This window comes from Gambusia affinis, linkage group LG19 (assembly GCF_019740435.1).
Source record: "Gambusia affinis linkage group LG19, SWU_Gaff_1.0, whole genome shotgun sequence".
Taxonomy (NCBI): Eukaryota; Metazoa; Chordata; class Actinopteri; order Cyprinodontiformes; family Poeciliidae; genus Gambusia; species Gambusia affinis.
Window position 1 is genome coordinate 5,430,866 of NC_057886.1, and position 20,731 is coordinate 5,451,596.

Below are 20,731 nucleotides of genomic sequence, written 5' to 3' on the forward strand. Positions count from 1 at the left end.
ACTTTATAAATAATGTGTTTTAAATTTTAAGACTTTCAGTAAAATATCAAGTCTTTTCATGTAAACAGCTTTCCTGATCAGTTTGTTATTGTTCCGGTTTCTGTCTGAAAACCACAGCAGGTAAAAGTTTACAGGGTTTTTTTTCACCTGTTGGTAAAAGTTTGCTGTGAGGTTATGACCCTGACAGACATCCTTCTGAGGAAAACGCAATGCGTGTTGTTTTCTTGGGAAGCCAGTTTCCTCTTCCCCCAGCCACAAAATATGCGCCAGTCACTCTGTTATGAAATAACAGAGTGCTTTTTGAAAGTGATCATCTTGGCTGATTAACCCGATTACATGCCAGGAAAGCACCAGTTGTTCCAGTTTACCTGCCAAGGTTGATCGCGCCGACAGTTCTAGGTCGAAACGAACTGAGAGGAAAAAAAAAAAAACTTTGACTGTTCGCATCTCTGTCATCGTTGGCTAAAGTTCTGCACTAACCAACTTTCTGGTGCCAAAGGGTTATATAAGAAGATTATTTGTGTTTCTCTCTTTTGTTTTTGCATTTCTTGTTTTCAAACTTCTTGGGGAGTGAAAATTTACGCCGGGTAGAGAATACAAAGTTAAGCTGTTGTTTTCCTCAGAATACTTTCACCAAAAGTTAGAACTCACCAAAACCAAAACACAACAGGAGCAATAAAAATACACAAGTTACTTCATAACACACTTAAACACACATATTTTTAATTTGATCTCATTTTAACCAAAAATGTTAGTTTACTTTTATGATTTTGGGCTGTCTGTACCCGACCAACCCAAAGTAGTGAAAAACGTTTAACAGTTGGAAGCCATTTAATTTTGAGGAAGGCCCCCTTCATCATCAGTTTTGGTGCTGGGAATCTTGAAATGCGTGAGGAAAGCTCGCCCAAAGAAAGTGGATCACACATGAAAACATCATCCAAGAGCATAAAGTGCTCCAGTAAACATTTGATTCATGTGTATGTTAATCATGTGCATAATTTTCTCTTAAATTTGCAATATGTGCTCAAGTTTTTATTCTGAGCACATTGCACTGCAAAAACACCAAATCTGACCGAGTATTTTTCTCTAATTTCTAGTGCAAATATCTTAAAAACACTTTAAAAAACAAAACAAAACTAACTTGCAACACAACCTTTCAGCAAGATACAAGAGTTTGTTTTTGTTTAATGGCCTCCTCAAGGTCACATATATTCTTAAAAGATCCACCGTGTTTATCTGATTCTGGTAAAAGGCCTCACTGTGTTTTTCTTGGCTCTCCTCAGAGCTGCGCCTCTTTTCAGCCCTGCTATCTTTAGTCTCTCTTATCAGATTAAAAAACAGATGAATCACTGTTGACAGGAGTCGAGCCACGCCCAGCTGCTGCCGGTGTTTGATTCTTTAGCTCGTCATTGTGTTGCCTCACCGGACCGGTTCTCAAAACACAGAGGATATGGCAGACGGACAGAGGTTTGTTTTAAGTAAACAAATCAACACTTTCTCAGAAAATCTATTTCTAAAAGTCCAGTCCACACACACATCATAACCCAAAAGTTGCATTAATAAGTAGCTGCCACCATGGTTTCTAGACACATTCACTGCATAAGACTCCACTGCTGAAGAAAACACACATTGGAGCTTATTAAATAATTGCTTATGAATATGTGCAAAATGAGTAGAAAACAAAGCATATAGAAATACCAGAAGCTCTCAAATGGACACAGAGAAAGACAATAAAGGTACTTAAGTGGCCGAGCCAATCAGCTCACTGGGATCTAATCTGAAATCTGTTGAAAGAGCATGAAAGAGCCTGTTAGACATAAAGACAGAAGGTGTCTGCAAGCAGCATAACTCATAATTCAATAATTATTACATTCATTTAGCATAAATGCTGCCTCACACCTAGATGAGTTTTTCCGGGGGTTTTGTTGTTGTTGTTTTCCTTTCTTCTTTGGTTCTTTTGGTCTTTTTATTGTCAAATACATTTTACAATTTGCGCCTGATGTGCTGGAAGGAAATTCAGCAACAAGGCAGTTCAAAGTGGTTTTCACCATCAACACATAAAACAGTCACCAACTATGAAACAAACAAACTTTACAGTGCCATCAAACGTTGGAGCAGTGACAAATAATTAGTCTTTTTCTGGTTATCCATTTTCAGATCTCACATTTCCAGTATGGTGGGGGAAAGATTTACAGGTTTTAGTTGTTAAGTGAAGAAGTTTAATTACCGGTAAGGTAACGCGGCACATGAACCCTTCCTGGTTCTTGTAGAATGTGATTCCAGAAATATTTCATCTCATTTTCTCAGCCTTTTCTTTTTCCTTCCACTAACCAGATTTTCTCATTTCAGTAAAAGCAGACTGCGGAAACAAAATGTGTGTAAAAGAAGCCAAAGACCTCCAGAAATCCTAGGAATGTCTGGCCGTTTCTCAGTAGAGCATTATTGTACTGGCTCCAAATCCTCAGTGCAAGGGTGAGTCTGCAGTTTTGAGTTTGAACATTGAAAAATGAAATAGAAAAATCAGTCAGTTCACCTTGACCTTCCTCACCTCTGTTAGATTCTCATGGAAATTCTTCTTAATTTGTCCAGGAAGTTTGTTTCCGAAAACGACATGAATTTGAAAGAAATACATCATTAAAAAACAGGCATGTCATAAATAACAAACCAAGGGGAAATGATTGACTTTACATGAATTAAACCTTCATTGTTGCCGAGCAGCTTGTTGCGTATTTCCATTGCGACAGAGATATTTTATCTCTGTTGGTTAGCTCCAAAATTTTGAGGAAGGCCCACAGATTAGATTAAAATCTGGACTTTGACTGGGCCACCAAAGTATACTAGAATGTTTCCAGTCAGTAGAAACATGTTAGTAAGCCAATAACAATGTGTCTGTTGAAGGCTGTAAATTTTTTATGACATGCCACCTTAATAAAATATACATAAAATATCATTTTCTTCAAATGTTTTGCCACTGTTGCATCATGTTGTGATCTTTTGATTGAGAAATGTCTATTTCTACCTGTTAGAAACCCACCTACTGGCTGAATTAATATAATTTTCCATCTAAATCTGAATGATTCAGGATTTGATTCTGGTGTGTGAATTGACTGTGATGATCTGTTTATTTATTTTTTACAGTTGTTCTCTCTACTTTTTCATCTCTCAAATTCAACTCAAAACCAAAGTTTGTTTTTATATTTTGCTTCCAGGTAAAATGATGCGTGTTAAGAACTGGAATCAGTATAAATATCCGTGAAGCTTGGAGACTAACAAACGTCTAGAAACTCTTTTACATAGACAGTAACAAGGAGGTTGGAACATTTGAAAGAAAATAGCTAATAGCATTCAAAGTTTTCAGAAATATACATTTGAAAAGTTGAATTTGGATTCAGCCCTTTATTAAGGCAATCAATTTTCATCTTTTGAAATTTTGTAAACACATATCCAGATGAGCCAACAAGTATTCAAACGACACGAAACTGTGTTTTTTGTTTTATGGGACTACAGATGGAAATTTGCATTTTGCTAAATGTGGTATATTGTACCATCAGATAAAACCAATTAAATTCAATAATAAGTCACATTAAGATTTTTACTGAGGTTTTATGGAATACAAAAGAAATTAAGGATCTCCACTTTTCTGTTGTTTTTGTTGCTGCATAACTTCCTTACCCATTGACTCCACCTGCAAAATTCCCCTGACATCACCAGGAAGCAAAGCCAGGCTTTTATAAGACTCCTCTCTGACTTCTTGCCACTCAACAACCAAACCACTCTTACTGCTAGTTCACCAGACAAAACATCAACATCATGGATTCACTAGTTTCTGAATATCAGAACCGCCAAAGGATCAAGGAAGTTGAGAACTCCTTCGGTCCTTCAGCGCCGCAGCTTCTCACACCAGGTCGATTTCTGAAAGGCGAGGGCCCCCTGATGAAGCAGGGCCGCAAGAAGTGGGAGCAGAAAATGTTCTTCCTCTTCAACGACATCCTGGTGTACAGCAGCGTCCTCATGAACAACCGCTGGTACAAGAACCCCAAGATCCTCCCGTTAAGTAAGTCAATTCTTACATAAGTCCACTTGGGTATTCAGGAGTAAATCCAGACAGCAGCCAAACTGTTCCTGGTTGCAGTGTGTTAAGATTGTACAATCGTTGTGTCATTTCAGAGGACATCAAGCTGGACGACATGGAGGACTTTGACGACGTGAAGCACCAGTGGCTGATCTGCACACCTCGCAAGTCCTTCCACGTGTCGGCCTCCTCCGGCGAGGAGAAGAGAGCCTGGATGCAGCACATCGAGGCCTGCCAGAAGACCCTGCTGCAGGAGCCGGTCCTCCAAACACACACAACCTACGCCAAATCCTGGATCCCCGACCGAGCCGCTCAGAAGTGCATGCGCTGCTTCGCCACGTTCACCGGCATCAACCGGCGACATCACTGCAGGAAGTGCGGCTTCGTGGTGTGCAACGCGTGCTCCAAGGGCCGGGCCCTCATCCAGCACATCAACCCCAACAAACCGCTGAGGGTCTGCAGAGTCTGCAACAAAACGGAGGACGACCAGACCTCCCGCCTGAGAGGAGGCAGCTCCGGCCTGTGGGATGAAACATCCAGTGATGAAGAGTGAACACTGACCGATCCTCCTGTAGTAACCAAACTGTAGGCGGTGAGACAGAAACCTAAAGCCAGCCGTCCCCCTCCTTTGGAGAAAATGTAGCCATTAAACTGTACGGAGTTGATATTCAGAGAGAATCTGAAATCCTGGATGTGTGGAAGAGTTGAGCAGAACAGAGCAGGTGAGGGAGAGGAAGGACACCAATCAGTGTCACCTGAGTTTAACGTGAATGTGTTGATAAGACCTGCTGGACTGGAGGAGAGAAACGCAACCGATACAGAGTGAAGGACTCTTGATGGAAATAAAGAAGCTGCTATAGAAGACAAAAAGTCATGAAGTATTTGAAAAGTAAATATTGACAATATTGTAAAATATATGTATGTATATATAATTTTATCATTGTGCTCAAACTGTAGTGTTTTTGTTCTGTGAACATATGTTGTTTTTGTTCATGCTGTTTGTCAAACCACTGCTGCAACCTTGTTAATACAAATAAATGTTCATTATATGTAAACAGTTTCCGCTCAGACCATTTTTTGTTTATTTGATTTTTGTCTGAAGTTCTTTAAATTATTAATCCGACTGCATCAGATTCAATTTTTCATTGTTTCAGTCAAGCTGTGACATGCGTTCATTTTTAAACCTAAAAATATTAAAAATGCAAACATTGCTGGGAATGTTGCAACGTATTAATCCTTTAAACACAAGTATTTACACCCTCAGGAGAATTAGGTTTAAATTTATTTTGCTAACATTTGGCTAAACTGTTAATGTTAGAAGAAAACACGAGACTCCGACTTGAATCTGATAGAGAATCTGATGGGCGGAGCTAAAGATCAGCTTTGAGATCGTCAACAGAGATAAACAGTCTATAAATACCAGTGAAAATATGCAAAAAGCTGCTCAGCCACAAAAACATTTTAGAAAATAGCATTTTCTTCACCACACCACACCTGTTATCCTACTCTTCCATTGGTTCGTTATCTCTTGGTATCAAACTTCATGGCAGATTTCCCATCTGAATCTGCCAGAGGAAAGAATGACTCTGGGTTTAGACAACACAGTTGTTCTTCTGTTCCCTCTTTCATTCAAGAAAATCAAATCACAAAGTTTGATTTAGCTGCTAGCAGCTAACATATTTTCAAATTTGCTTTGTATTCAGCCTTTCTGACGTCATCACCTGTGCAACGCGACAGTTTTGGGAGCCGGCGAATCAAGATGGTGGCCGGACCAATCGCTGTGTGATATAGCTGAGACGCAGATTTCAATCTTCACTCCTCCTTGCCAACATTATGCTCTCTTTTTGATCCAGGAATGTTTATAACTTTTATTTTCTGCTCTACTCAACCTGATCAAGAGTGACATTTTTGCTAAGACTGCGTTCAAGCACATGGTCAAGCTAGCAGCTAACAAGCTAACTTCTGAGTTCAACGGTTGTCTTCCAGGACCTATCTATGCTGCGATGCAACGGTTGGAGCACGGCTTTAAAAGGAAGGAGAAGGGGAAAACTAAAACTACAACTACAGACTTGCACAAAGACACGATGTCATCGGCTGCAACCAGTGGTCCCCGGATTTGCTCTCCATCGGATCGCAGCCTCCGATCACAACCATATTGGTTCTCTGGACAGACGGAGCCCTGATCTGATTCTGACCCAGACACCCCTGCTAAACCAGAGGAAAAGAAACTAAAAGGTGACTTGTCTCTCTGTCAATTGCAAGACAACATTGTTAAGATAATCAATGATCGAAGTATTGCTCCACTTTTTAAAGTGAGTTGTATGAATCACAATACAGTAAATTTGAATCTGAAAATTTCTTTACATATCTTACTGAAACTAAATCAATTAATGATGACCAAAGTGATATATGTGATAGTCCCCTTTCTCCTGCTGAAGTCCTGTCTGCCATCAAGCACCTAAAACTCAGTAAATCTCCAGGAGTTGATGGCCTAACTTCAGAGTTCGACATCACCTGTGCAGATCAATTGGCCCCGTTCCTCCACCGGCTGTTTGCAGAAAGCATCCATAACCAAACTCTTCCTCCCACTCTGTGTCAAGGCCTTCTGACTTTAACTCCCAAACCTAAAAAAGACCCTTCTGATCGATAACTGTAAGATCTGCCTTCTTAACAATGACTATAAAATGCTGGCTCGAATTTTTGCGATGCGGATGAAGAGTGTTCTTAACCTTTATAATTGATGAAAGTATCGTTGTCCCGGCAACTGCCAAACCCAAACTCATCCATCAGATTGCCAGATGGAGAAGAGTGATTCAGTGATCGCTCCTCCACTGCTCTAGACTGCATCTGACGTTTTGCATTGCATTGTGTGGCTTGGATGCAGCTGCTCATCCATGGAAACCCGTTCCATGAAGCTCTCTCTGTTCCTGAGCTGATCTGAAGGCCACATGAAGTTTGGAGGTCTGATTGACTCTGCAGAAAGTTGGTGACCTCTTCGCACTCCGCACTTCAGCATCCGCTGACCCTGCTCAATCAGTTTACGTGGCCTACAGCTGAGTTGCTGTCGTTCACAAACACTTCCATTTTCTTATAATAGTTGACTGGAATAATTAGGAGCAAGAAACTTTCATGGCAGGTAGCATCCTATCACAGTTGAATTCACTGAAAGCCGTTGTTTGTGTTATAACGGTCTGTGACCATGGAAGTGATTGGACCACTTGATTCCAATAATTTGGATGTGTGAGCAAATATGATGTATTTGTCAAAGTTCTACACGTTTGGCTTTGGTCTTGGAAGACTCCGCCCTAAAAATGGAGGAACTGCATCCAAGTGCAAACTTTTCTGAGTTATATTTGTAAAAACAATACATTTCTACCTTGTTTTATTCTCCATAAATTTGAAATGACAACGCCTTCAGTTTTGAAGACACTGTTGCAACATTCCCTTCATTGCGCTGAAGTCATGCAGACTTCCTAGGAATGTAATAAGGAGGTTTGAGAATACATGCAACAGAAGCATTTGCACCTGGGTGAATTAAAATTCAAAATGAATGCCTGTCAAGTTCCAAGTTCACTTTGATGCGATAGGATTACCGATTGAAAGAAGAACCTTTGATAAAAAAAAAATAACAATGAAATAGAAATCCTTTACATTTACTGCACATGTATTTTTATTGATAAAGTTGCAGCAGCGGTTTTACAACAAGCGCATTAACAAAAACAATATTATAATATTCCCACGGAGACATTTGGCATAGACAACGTGACAGGTTAATCTATGACAAACATAGCTAAATATATCTACAATACTTTCAGAATGCCGTATACTTTTTAAATACTTCATGACTTTCTGAGTGTTGGAGGAGCTTCTTCATTTTCATCGAGAGTCCAGCGTTGTGTAGCGGTTGTGTTGCTGATTTCCAGTCTTGTCAGGTCTTATCAACACATTGATGTCGATCTCTCCCTCCATGTTCAACTCTTCTCCTAACACAGATTTTAGATGCTCTCTGTGATTTCTCACCTTGGCCACATTTTCTCTAAAGAAGGGGGGACACGCGACTAGACTTCAGGTTCCTGTTACACCACGTCAATTTCAACCCACAGTGGGATTAAAGCTGGAGGACTGGACAATGTTCATCACCACTGGGTGTTTTTTCTGAATGATTGCTATCTCCCCTCGGGCGTGCGTTCTCGTCGCCCTCCGTTTTGTTGCAGACTTTGCAGACCCTCAGCGGTTTGTTGGGGTTGATGTGCTGGATGAGGGCCCGGCCCTTGGAGCACGTGTTGCACACCACGAAGCCGCATTTCCTGCAGTGATGTCGCCGGTTGGTCGCGGTGAACGTGGCGAGGCAGCGCATGCACTTCTCAGCAGCACAATCGGGGATCCAGGATTTGGCGAAAAGGCGGTCTGGTTGGTCCTGCAGCACGGCTTTGAAATTTTCTATCCAGGCTCTCTTCTCCTCGCCGGAGGAGGCCGACACGTGGAAGGACTTGCGAGGTGTGCAGATCAGCCACTGGTGCTTCACCTCGTCAGAATCCTCCATGTCGTTCAGCTTGACGTCCTCTGAAACGACACAACGATTGTACAATCTTAACACACTGCAACCAGGAACAGTTTGGCTGCTGTCTGGATTTACTCCTAAATACCCAAGTGGACTTATGTAAGAATTGACTTACTTAACGGGATGATCTTGGGGTTCTTGTACCAGCGGTTGTTCATGATGATGCTGCTGTACACCAGGATGTCGTTGAAGAGGAAGAACATTTTCTGCTCCCGCTTCTTGCGGCCCTGCTTCATCAGGGGCCCCTCGCCTTTCAGAAATCGACCATCTCTTGAAAGCTGCAGCCGTGATGGACGGAAGGACTTCTCTAGTTCCCCGATCCTTCGGCGGTTATGGTCGTCAGAAACCAGAGTCTCCATCATGGATGTTTTGTCTGTTGCAGCAGCAGTAAGAGCAGTTTGGTTTTGTGTGGCCAGCTTTGAGAGAGGAGTCCTATAAAAGCTTAGCTCCGCTTCCTGGTGATGTCAGAGGAATTTTGCAGGTGGAGCTGACGAGAAGGGAAGTTATGCAGCAGCAAAAACAGCAAACCTGACTGTAAAAGCCTGATTCTGGCTGGCTGTTGAATTGAATCAATTTATCCAAATTTTACCAGAGCAATCATGTCATAAATATAGGGATTTAACACAATATTAATTTCTACCTGTAGACCCATAAAACAGCCACGCAATCGAGTGTTGCTTGCTAAGTGGCTCATCTCTGCACATGTTTACAAAATTTCAAAAGATGAAAATGCTTTTCTTAACCTCTGCTTTATGTTTAAAAAAAAGAGAAACTTTCTATGATGTCAAGCATTTTTCTAAACTTTCTAACCTCCTTGTTTCAATCTACATAAAAAAAAAACTAAAACAATAATAAAATAAATAAAATAGAAACATCTTAAAATTCCAACAGCTTCTAGTATCTGAGCATCATGGATTCTTGTTCTGGTTCCAGTTCTTCTTACGCTTCATGCCTCTTCTTGGAAGTGAAATATATGAAAAGAATCTTTACTTTTCTGTTTGATGAATGATAAAAGGAAAGAAAACAACAGATTTCTGATCTTCCTTACCGGTAAACCCAGAATCATTGTCTGGCAGATTTAGATGGCAAACTGTTTTAATTCATCCAGGAAGTTTGTTTCCAACACACATTGAAACAGGCATTGCTTAAAAGATAATGAAACAATGCAAAAGTAGCAAAACAAATTAATTTTTCATTTTTGTTATGGGTTGTTTTTCTGTACTGATGAGCTCAAAGCCTCCTTAACATCAGCCTAATTTTTAGCTACGTGTTTACAGAACAATGCTAACTTTTCTGACGCAAATCTGTAAACGATTTCAACAACCTGAATAATTTCCAGTAAAATGTAGCAGATTATCTACATAAATCTGAGATAAAAACAAACAGAGGTTTAGGCCTGTCCAGATAATCAATGTATCAATTAGTCAAGCAATAATTCTCATTTGCTTGATTTATTGTTTTTTCTCTTTTTACCAAAAGCTGAATGATAAAAGTCTTCTGTCTGGTGTTTTGGTCTTAACTATCCCTTTTTATGAATGATAATTTTGCTTACAGAGACTTCAGAATATATTATATCTGTTGTTTCCGTTGTTTTGTTTATTTATCTTGGATATTTAAACTGTCTTCCAGTTCCGGTGTTTAAATATTCATTCATTGTCATATGGTGTGGTGGTGGCGGTGAGGCAAACGCAGCAGACCCAGATGAGATGTGAATGAGGAGTTTAATAGTGACCAATATCCAGGAAAAAACAGTCCAAGAACCTGGCAGCACTGCTGAGCGGAAGGCTAATGCTCAAACAGGTAGCAACAGGAATTCACAAGGACTTAACAGCAAACTCAGGGAACGTCAGACGAGGACGTGACGAAGACGTTACCAAGACCTAGGACCCGACGAAGACACAGACACACAGGTGACACTAAATACACAGAGGGTAATCAGGGAACGAGACACACCTGGGAACTAATCAAGGACAACAGGACAACCCGGAGACTCAGACACACAGGAAACTCAAAATAAATACACAGAAAAACATGGAACCTGACAATTTAAACTTTATTGGTCTTTGAGATTGTGTTCTTGCACTTTTACGCCTTTGTTTATATACTATATAATCGAAAACAGTCTCAAGACAACAATGCTATCGTTTATTGCAATAAGATCTGGGACAATTTATCGTCCAGCAAAACTTGTTATCGTGTTATTGTCTATTATATGTTTTGAAGGCATGTGCGTTGCAACATTCGCTCCGCTGCGCTGAAGCCCTGCAGGATTTCTAGGAATGTAAGGAACTATTTGAATCTGGAGATTTGATGCCTGGAATCAGAAAACATGCGGTGAAGTGAGTCACTGTTTGCACCTGGAGACGACTCTTAACTTTAGAGTTAAAGAAGAAAGCATGTCGCTGCTCGATGGACACAGAATCTGATTGAACTGGATTAATGGTTGAAAGAGGAATTTTGGTGGAAAAGAACACACTGAACACAAACTCTTTACATTTATTGGACATTTATTTTTATTGATAAAGTTGCAGCAATTAGTTGCACAACTGTCAACATCAACAAAAACAACACATAGTTGGAAACACAAGGACATTTAGCTTCATATAAGATTCTACAGTGATAAACATCAATACACTTTATATTATAAATATCTTACAATATTTTTTACTTTTCAAATACTTCATGACTTTTTGTCTTCTATAGCAGCTTCTTTATTTCCATCAAGAGTCCTTCACTCTGTATCGGTTGCGTTTCTCTCCTCCAGTCCAGCAGGTCTTATCAACACATTCATGTTAAACTCAGGTGACACTGATTGGTGTCCTTCCTCTCCCTCACCTGCTCTGTTCTGCTCAACTCTTCCACACATCCAGGATTTCAGATTCTCTCTGAATATCAACTCCATACAGTTTAATGGCTACATTTTCTCCAAAGGAGGGGGACGGCTGGCTTTAGGTTTCTGTCTCACCGCCTACAGTTTGGTTACTACAGGAGGATCGGTCAGTGTTCACTCTTCATCACTGGATGTTTCATCCCACAGGCCGGAGCTGCCTCCTCTCAGGCGGGAGGTCTGGTCGTCCTCCGTTTTGTTGCAGACTCTGCAGACCCTCAGCGGTTTGTTGGGGTTGATGTGCTGGATGAGGGCCCGGCCCTTGGAGCACGCGTTGCACACCACGAAGCCGCACTTCCTGCAGTGATGTCGCCGGTTGATGCCGGTGAACGTGGCGAAGCAGCGCATGCACTTCTGAGCGGCTCGGTCGGGGATCCAGGATTTGGCGTAGGTTGTGTTTGTTTGGAGGACCGGCTCCTGCGGCAGGGTCTTCTGGCAGGCCTCGATGTGCTGCATCCAGGCTCTCTTCTCCTCGCCGGAGGAGGCCGACACGTGGAAGGACTTGCGAGGTGTGCAGATCAGCCACTGGTGCTTCACGTCATCAAAGTCCTCCATGTCGTCCAGCTTGATGTCCTCTGAAACGACACAACGATTGTACAATTTTAACACACTGCAACCAGGAACAGTTTGGCTGCTGTCTGGATTTACTCCTGAATACCCAAGTGGACTTATGTAAGAATTGACTTACTTAACGGGAGGATCTTGGGGTTCTTGTACCAGCGGTTGTTCATGAGGACGCTGCTGTACACCAGGATGTCGTTGAAGAGGAAGAACATTTTCTGCTCCCACTTCTTGCGGCCCTGCTTCATCAGGGGGCCCTCGCCTTTCAGAAATCGACCTGGTGTGAGAAGCTGCGGCGCTGAAGGACCGAAGGAGTTCTCAACTTCCTTGATCCTTTGGCGGTTCTGATATTCAGAAACTAGTGAATCCATGATGTTGATGTTTTGTCTGGTGAACTAACAAGTAAGAGCGGTTTGGTTGTTGAGTGGCAAGAAGTCAGAGAGGAGTCTTATAAAAGCCTAGCTTTGCTTCCTGGTGATGTCAGGGGAATTTTGCAGGTGGAGTCAATAGGTAAGGAAGTTATGCAGCAACAAAAACAACAGAAAGGTGGAGGGCGGCTTCACTAACCTTCAGTTCTTTAGTATTCCATAAAACTCTGACGTATTAACTCAGTGATGATTGAAGCTTACAGTCAGTAAAAATCTTAACCTCTATAGAGGTTAATGCACTCCAAATCAGAGCAGGGCCTCAAAGGGTTAATGCGATCCTCAAACTGCATGTCTGGATGAAGAAAATTATTGTAGAATTGATGTTTAATTTTTAACAGCAAAAATGCTAAACTAAAAGCTCTGCTAAGTCAGATCGTTAATGCAGGAGTTGCACTCGCTTTTTGCACAGTCCAACTTGCTGATGGGTTAGGAAGAAACAACAACAAAAAATCAATCTTTGCCTCTTTCACAGCAGTTTCAGAGAAACTCAGCTTTGCGCTGGTTGGGCACTTCCTGGTTGACTCAACTTTCAAGACGATGGATTCAACTCATGACTAAATGATGCATTATTTGATAACCAAATCCTGCTTTAAACTTCTGCTTTGTTTTTCAGTCTTTAGGATGCTATGATATTTATGACACCTTAATAGAACTTATAGGGCTATAAAGGGTTATGTTTTAAATAAATGACTTCTGAAGTCATCAGTCATCAGATGAAACAGGAATCACTTTAGGAGCATCCCAAACAATGTTTTCCAGGTGCTTTGATAAAAGTATTTTTTATAAATCATTGATCATTCTGAGCAAAACACAGATGACGAATGCGTTGCTGCTGTAAGCAGCATTCACTTAAAGCATCCAGTGTTATTGACTAAAATACTTAACCAAATTAAGAAATCAGTCAAGTCAAGTTTGCTGTGAAAACGACTACTAAAAGTAGTTTTTTAAAATTATTATTATGGCAATGTAGCAAACTGAATTAAGGAATGAATAAAAAAAAATAAAGAGAAGAAGGAAACTGGATGAAGCTGGCAGCTGCTGACTCATTAGCTATAAATACAATCCTGGAAACTTGTTGCTGCTGCTATCTTTGCAGAAGGAGGAGAAGTAAACAAAACATTAAGGAGAGAAAGGCCTTTTTTCATTTTTTGTGTGCAACGCGGCCGTCTGGCCTTTTGGTGCATGTCTTCCACCCTCCTTCCCGTCAAAAGAGGGCGGAATAAATTCCTGTTCATTACAGGCTGAAACAATCTACAAAAAAAAAAACCCCACAGTTTGTTGTGCGACAAGATCTGGTTTGACTTGGCAGTCGACCAACATCTGTCAGTGAATAAATGAGTAATAGCCGAGCTCAGATTGATCTGCTGTTTGAAGAGAGCTTCTCACTGTCTGAACAAGCTGAAAAGAAAAAACCAACATCTGAATGTTTCACTGATTGTTCTGTTTCAAGAGGCAGAACAAGCAATCCACACTCCGTCCTAGAAGCAAGGTCTTAGCAAAGTGTTTCTCGGCTCTCCTCTCCAACTTTATGCAAAAGCAAGTGAGACTCCGAGGGCTGCACCATGATTTCACAACACAGCCTGCGAAAAGTAGATGTGAAGGTCGAAGGTCATGCACCTGACCTTTCAAATGCCTGCTGAAGATCGAATGTGGTTTTACCAGTGGATGTATGACGCATGGACAAATAAAGATGAGTCATGGTGCCTGATGGGAAAAACGATAAACAGAAATTCCTAATAAAAAACAAAACGGTAAGCTATATAGGCACTTTCCACACAATTACCGTCTAGTTCAGTTGAAATCTGTTCAATTCAATGTAATTGGGTCATTCAAGGTCATGTGCATTGGTACAAATACAAGAAAACAGCAACAAACAACGGACCAAACACTCCTCCAATTTTAAGCAGTTTGGCTGAAAATTAGTATTTATTGTTGCAGAGACACAACCGTGTGCACACACCCACACACACACACACACACGCACGCACACACAAACACACACACGCACACCCCCGCACACACACACGCACACACACACACACACACACGCACACACACACACGCCAACCAGCGCCACCAACCTGTGCCTTGGTTCGTTACAGGCACGTGCAGAGGTGGGGTCGAAGGGGGCTTGAGCCCCTGCCCTTTTTATCCTTGATGCCCCTAGTGCCCTTTTTGAGGTGTTTTTTTTTTTTTCAAACATTTATTTATTTATTTATTTTAATCTGTATGCCAGAAGGCCTGTTTGTGCCCCTCAGCAATAATATTTAGCTAAATATTATAATTTAGAAAAAATAAACTTGTCTGGCTGCCCTCAGTTTAATGACTCTCAGAGCCTCCATGTTGTTCAGACTGCTGGTCCATGGTGAGGGGGGGCCGGAGGTCCCGCTAACTATCACATTACGGGCAAGAAAAACAACATATATATTTATTTTATTCTTTTTATTTTGATTTTTTTATTTTACCTTGTTTTGTGAATAAAAGCGTAGGTCTGATGTTGACGTTAGAAAAACTGTTTCTATTTATATTTTTATAATCGTATTTGCAATAGCGGGACAAAACCCGCCTCACCCCTAAACTCAGAAATGCTTCACCTGCAGAAAAAACTTCTGACTTTAACTTAATCATTCTGCTAAAAGCCCGGTTCGGTTCGCTACAGGCAGTCTGAGTCGGTCCATCGACAGATATAAAGAATATCTGTCTTTATATCAGACATCCTGATATAAGACACGGTACCAACTGTCACCGCGAGTCGAAACGCAGCTCAAAGCCCCGGTACCACCCGGTAACACTCGGTAACACTCGGTAACACTCGGTAACACTCGGTACCACCCGGTACCACCACTCGGTCTCTGTTCGATCTGCTTCTCCTTTACGTTTCTACCTGGCGGGTTGAAGCCGCTGTTGACGGGATCTGAATACATCACTGTAAAGGTATGTGTGTGTGTTCATCAATAAAAACTATTTATCAGAATCAGCTGTATCAAATGTAATTATTGTGCCCTAAAACAATTAAATAATCACATCAAAAAGTTTGAACTGTTTTTGTTTTTTTCTTTCCTATAAATAATAATGAGTGAGAGATTGTCAGTGGCATTCATTAACTTGAAATACTTTGCAGAACGGCACTTTATGAAGTTCAGTCCATTTCCTTATATTAGCTTGCTGGTAGAGAAGCCACTTTCAATATGGCGGACGCTATAACGTATCGCAACAACGAGCCGACCCGCTCAAGCGATAACTTCCGGTTCAAAAACACTGTCGTCCAATCAGCGATCTCTCAGGTTTCCAACTGAGACTCTTTCCGTTTCGTTAATGTTGTAATGCTTTTGTAATTTGTAAGTGTGCTTTCAATTTGCTGAAGTATTTTTACTCCTCAGGGCCACCATAGATGCCACTAGTCGCTCCGATATACAAACTTTGCGTTAATTTTGCGATCTCGCTGCTTTTGCCGCTGCTCCATTTGCGCCACTAGTCTGTTCCGCTTCTCCTTCACGGTTACTTGCGCAACTTTACTTCGTTTCTTAGCAACAAAATACAGCCCATCGTTATTTGTTGATGATTTGAGATTTCCAAACACAAAGGAATCTAATGTTGCATTTCGTTTTTTACGTTTGGAGGCTCGGTCCCTTTCACAGCTGGAAAAGCCGGTTTTTGACGTTTCTCTGACATTCAGAAACATGCGTAATGGGTAATGGGTTTACTCATGAAATTCTTGCTAAAATATGTTTTTTTGTTTGATTTGATGTAAATCACTTTGAAATGCCTTGCTCCTGAAATGTGCTATACAAATAAAATTTGATTTGATTTGATCAGATGCTCTCCTCTGTGCTCCCACACCAATGTATAGAAACCAGGAATTGGCATCCTTGCATACATTAGGTTGTTCCACTGATGTAATCTGATGATGTCAAAGTGTTATGATGTCATAAGAGACAGATGCCTTGAATATCCTGCATCTGAATCAAACTTGCAGATCTCAAGCAGGACGGACGTTGGTTTGACCTTATTGTCAACAACAAGTTGCATTTTTTCGTGGATTTTTTGATAGATTAGTTGGATAGTCAAAATGTCGGGATTTGAAATTGATTCTTTAACTAAGTACCAGATTAGACGAATGAGCAGAGACGAATTAGTCGTCTTACTCATGGATTGGTTGGAGAGATTGAAAGGCAGATCTGCATCCCTGATTAAGGAGCACAAATTACAGGAGGAGTTGACAAAAGCTCAAGAACAGATTGGGCTTCAAAATGAAAAAATTATTTCGCTTACAAAAGAGTTAAACGTCTCCCTGAAGAAGAGCAAAGACTTGGAATACCAGACGATCCCTAAATTAAAACAGGAAATTGAGAGTTGGACGTCCCACAAGAATAAATTATCATCTGAGGTACAAAGTTACCAACATAAAGTGAAAGATCTGCAAACCTCCATCAAAAACCTGGAAAGAAAAACAAAACAACAAGAAGAAAAGTTGGAAGAACAGAGACAAATGTGTCAAGTTCCAGAATCCATAGTGAAGAGAGAACAACATGCAAGTGAAGTGGAGAGACTAAAGGCCGAGTTGTCCAGAAAGGTCAATGATATTGGAATGAAGAACATTGAAATAAAGAAGGAAAGAGAGAAATCCAGATTACTGGAGGCCAAAGTCAAAGCTCTGGAAAGGAATTTGACTGAGGCACAGAAAGAAAATAAAGACCTCATTAAGAAACTGGCAAAAACACCAATGGAGGAAGCGATTGAAAAAACCAGGATCGCTTTTGAAGCCAGAATTGATTTTGACACCTTGGCCAAAGAAAAGCAGAGAAGCAGAGCATTACAGGAATGTCTGACAAGGAAAGACCGGGAACTGCATAAACTACAGGAGGAGCAGACTAAGAAACGCTCCACGTTCTCAGATCTGACAAAAGAGGCTCATGACATAATAAAAATCCTTGAACAAAGAGCACACACAACTGCAAGTTGTCAGAGAGAGACACTGACCAGAACCATGCAGGAGACAGAACCCAAGGATTTGGTGGAACCGTCCCACAATAAAATGACAGAGGTAAAAGAAAATACTTCTAAATTTTTACCAAAAATTGATGCGTCGACCGTCCAGCCATCTAAAACACAATCGTTTTCAAATTACAAATCTTTACGTCTGGGCGAAGGCATGTCAGACGTAGACGTCCAACATTACCTGGCGAACCCAGGGAAGATAAAACTGCTGAAGCCTTCGCCCCCTAGCACAGCCAAACCTAAAAGATCAAGTTTAACATCAGCAGGCAGAACCCCCTGGAAACACTAAGGGGACAAAACAGCAACAATAGAAACCAGAAGAAATGATCAGATTAATTGGAGTCTTTAAATTTACTTCTGTCTCTCGCTCACAAACTGTTAGAGACACTCTTTAAACTCAACACAGGTTTTCTCCGGGTGCTCCGGTTTGTCCTACCTTATGGAAAAAATTCATTAGTTTAAATGGAGTCTTTTAAATTTACCTTTGTTTCTCGTTCACTTACTGTTGGAGAGGCAAAGAATATTAATTTATTAACTTAAAGCGGAAGAAGATGGATGGCTGGATGGACAGTTTTATACGCCTCTTGGATTAACTAATAACGTTTAGACTTTTATTGATTCTTGCAGTTTGGCCATAACCATAATCAACTTTAGATTAACTCAATAATTAATAACTTGCATCCCTACCTGTACTAAACATTGTGTTTCTTTCTACGAGACACTCTTTAAACTCAATGCAAAGGTTTTCTCCGGGTTCTCCGGTTTTTCCTACCATCAGAAAAAAAAGTGATGAGGTTTGACTTGACGCTTTGAAGCTGAAGTTGAATGTAGAAACAAAACTGAAGCTGCAGGATTTCCTCAACTGCTTTAGTCAGTTTATTTTCAAACTACTTGTTGGATATTTTTCAGCTCCAGACGACTCAAAAAGATTTGGATGAGGGTTGATTAATGTTTTATTTATTTTTCTTAGCTTGAACATCTACAGAAAAATGATTTTTTTTGCAATCAGTTCCCTTTAATATTATTTTTAATATTGCAAAACAGTCCATTTCTACAAAAACTGTCTAAAGTTATATAATGAGAAAACAAATAATTTGTTGCAGCTTTAAAGAGCACGCCCCAAACAAACAGTTTTTGAATCATAATTTTCAGATTTATCACAATAGTACAAAATATCACAATAAAATATCATGTCTGTAAACTAGAGGTGAAATTTTATTGTGATATCTTGTACTATCGTGATCACACTGAAAATTATGATTCAAAAACTGTTTGTTTGGGGCGTGCTGTGGCGGCGTAGGGGACATCGCCGCCCTGAGTCCTCGACGCGCCCGTCGAGGGTTCGATTCCCAGACCCGGCAACATTTACCACGTCTTCCCCTCTTTCCTTCCCCATTTCCTGTCAGCCTGCTGTCATATAAGAGACACTAAAGCCCATAAAAAAAATAAATATATAAAAATGTCTTGCAATATCCAGCCTCTCCTCTTTACTACGGATCTGAAATGACAATTTTATACATACTTGAAAGATCTTCAATACTTTAACTTTTAATTTAAGCAATAATTATTTCATAATATAAATGATTGCTTAATTTAAAACATGAAATTAAATTCAATTTTACTACAATTATGCACCAAGAGGACAAATGGCAAAATATACTTTTATGAAATATTTCAGTGTGGTTAATTAACGTTCATCATAAGTTCAATAACAGATCTCATTGGCTGTGAGTAGGACATCATTTTGAAAATTAAATGCCACAATAAATCATAATTCAGCTGTTTAAATACATGTTTTCAATTCACCAAGTTTCAATAACTTCAGACATGGATGGAATGGAATACATTAGTCAAAAATAGTATTTGTTACTTTGAGATAATCCTCAGCCAATGAATTATACAAGGCTTCACGTTTCACTCACAATCTTAGAAACTGTCGATTTTCCTGTCCTAAATTGGTAGTTTAAAGATGTAGAGGACTCTCCTTCAGAATATGGAAAAATAAAAGTTGAGTAGCATTCATTCAATGAAGTAAAGGTTTATGTAATAAAAAATGTTAATAAACGCCAAAGTGTTTTAAACAAACCTGTGGCCAAAAACCTGAGTGTTAATATAAGTCTCTCCTTTGCAGAAATTGACAATCTCATTTTACTATCCTGCTTCGTAATGAATGGAGCTACTTTATTAAGTAAAATCTCCAGTTCCTCAACGTTCATGCAAAGTAATTCTTTGAACCACTCTCAATCATAAATCTGTAAAACATAAGAGTACGATTTAAGTCAGTGGACATATCATCAGTTGCAATTAACCAGGGCCCTGTGTCAGAAAATAAACTACGTTTAGAAGGCATAAAATCATAAAGAAGAACAAGCACAAGCAACTGACACACACATATAATCAACTTACAATGTGTTTACAGCGAGAATGAGAATTGACTCCAAATTTCACATCCAATTTTCCAGCACAGGCTTATCGGCATGGTTTAATAAACAAAGCATAAAAAAATTGGTTGATTTATTTATTTATTATTTGTGTTGTTTAATCGTCAGTTTGTATAAAATGTAATTCGATTGTAGACGTTAGTTTAATAGTTACACTCTAAAAGGTTCTAGTTGTGCAGTTTGAGCGAGACGTGGAAAATCTTCAGCCTTTTCAAGATATTCTCAACGCTAATACAAAGTTACAATTTATAAAAATAGTTTAGTTTTCATGTGGAAACTGAACCTGCTCCAAATTCAAAGTAAAAAGGCTTTCAAGCATTTTCTTGAACCATCGGGAGACGATGTTTATTTCAGTATTTCATGTTAACTTTGTCGAGTCACGAGTGTTACAATGTTACGTCAACTTATTTTGAAACCCCTTGAAAGGTTGAACTTTAAACATCACTTGTCGTTTGTTACCTGCACACCGAAGGAAACCGGTTACTGAGCTAAACCTCAGTGTTATTTAAAATACGTCTCTTGCCAACCAGGAAATAGTTAACCTGTCAAGCTCATGTTTCTGGTATCGGTGCCACATCAACAAGGTCAATAAAGTTATATCATCCTGTTTGTTGTCAGTGCGTGTCTACAGAAAGTCACTGTAACAACAATCACTGCATGAACTTCAGGAATCTATAAAGAGGAACCGGTTCACTGAAAAAGTACAGCGGACAAATTAAGACTGACTGAAAAACCCCTTTTTGCATACTTCTGACTTTGAGTTGCTTCATTGTGTGGAAGCAA

General features: G+C 40.1%; 3 protein-coding genes across 3 annotated transcripts; 1 reads left to right on the top strand and 2 right to left on the bottom strand.

Annotated features, from left to right (window-relative positions):
• The first annotated feature begins 2,001 nt into the window (after positions 1 to 2,001).
• LOC122822125 (pleckstrin homology domain-containing family F member 1-like) lies at positions 2,002 to 5,100 on the top strand. Its single transcript, XM_044100549.1, has 3 exons — positions 2,002 to 2,472; positions 3,712 to 4,054; positions 4,168 to 5,100. Exons 2-3 carry the CDS (start codon positions 3,811 to 3,813, stop codon positions 4,623 to 4,625), a joined length of 702 nt encoding a protein of 233 aa, XP_043956484.1. The 5' UTR covers positions 2,002 to 2,472; positions 3,712 to 3,810; the 3' UTR covers positions 4,626 to 5,100.
• A 2,617-nt stretch (positions 5,101 to 7,717) lies between these two features.
• LOC122822127 (pleckstrin homology domain-containing family F member 1-like) lies at positions 7,718 to 9,311 on the bottom strand. Its single transcript, XM_044100552.1, has 2 exons — positions 8,749 to 9,311; positions 7,718 to 8,635 (listed from the first exon to the last, which is right to left on the bottom strand). The coding sequence occupies exons 1-2, from the start codon at positions 8,993 to 8,995 to the stop codon at positions 8,181 to 8,183; spliced, it is 702 nt and encodes a 233-aa protein (XP_043956487.1). The 5' UTR covers positions 8,996 to 9,311; the 3' UTR covers positions 7,718 to 8,180.
• A 1,811-nt stretch (positions 9,312 to 11,122) lies between these two features.
• On the bottom strand, positions 11,123 to 12,651 carry LOC122822126 (pleckstrin homology domain-containing family F member 1-like). The gene is made up of 2 exons (XM_044100550.1): positions 12,209 to 12,651; positions 11,123 to 12,095 (listed from the first exon to the last, which is right to left on the bottom strand). The coding sequence occupies exons 1-2, from the start codon at positions 12,450 to 12,452 to the stop codon at positions 11,638 to 11,640; spliced, it is 702 nt and encodes a 233-aa protein (XP_043956485.1). The 5' UTR covers positions 12,453 to 12,651; the 3' UTR covers positions 11,123 to 11,637.
• Between the last annotated feature and the right edge of the window lie 8,080 nt (positions 12,652 to 20,731).

Bases quoted from the DNA above. Each gene is read 5' to 3' on its own strand.
- LOC122822127 (XM_044100552.1), bottom strand. From the start codon at position 8,995: ATGATGGAGACTCTGGTTTCTGACGACCATAACCGCCGAAGGATCGGG. The intron at 8,636-8,748 runs GTAAGTCAATTC...GTGTCGTTTCAG, and splicing joins CCCCAAGATCATCCCGTTAA to AGGACGTCAAGCTGAACGAC.
- LOC122822126 (XM_044100550.1), bottom strand. From the start codon at position 12,452: ATGGATTCACTAGTTTCTGAATATCAGAACCGCCAAAGGATCAAGGAA. The intron at 12,096-12,208 runs GTAAGTCAATTC...GTGTCGTTTCAG, and splicing joins CCCCAAGATCCTCCCGTTAA to AGGACATCAAGCTGGACGAC.
- LOC122822125 (XM_044100549.1), top strand. From the start codon at position 3,811: ATGGATTCACTAGTTTCTGAATATCAGAACCGCCAAAGGATCAAGGAA. The intron at 4,055-4,167 runs GTAAGTCAATTC...GTGTCATTTCAG, and splicing joins CCCCAAGATCCTCCCGTTAA to AGGACATCAAGCTGGACGAC.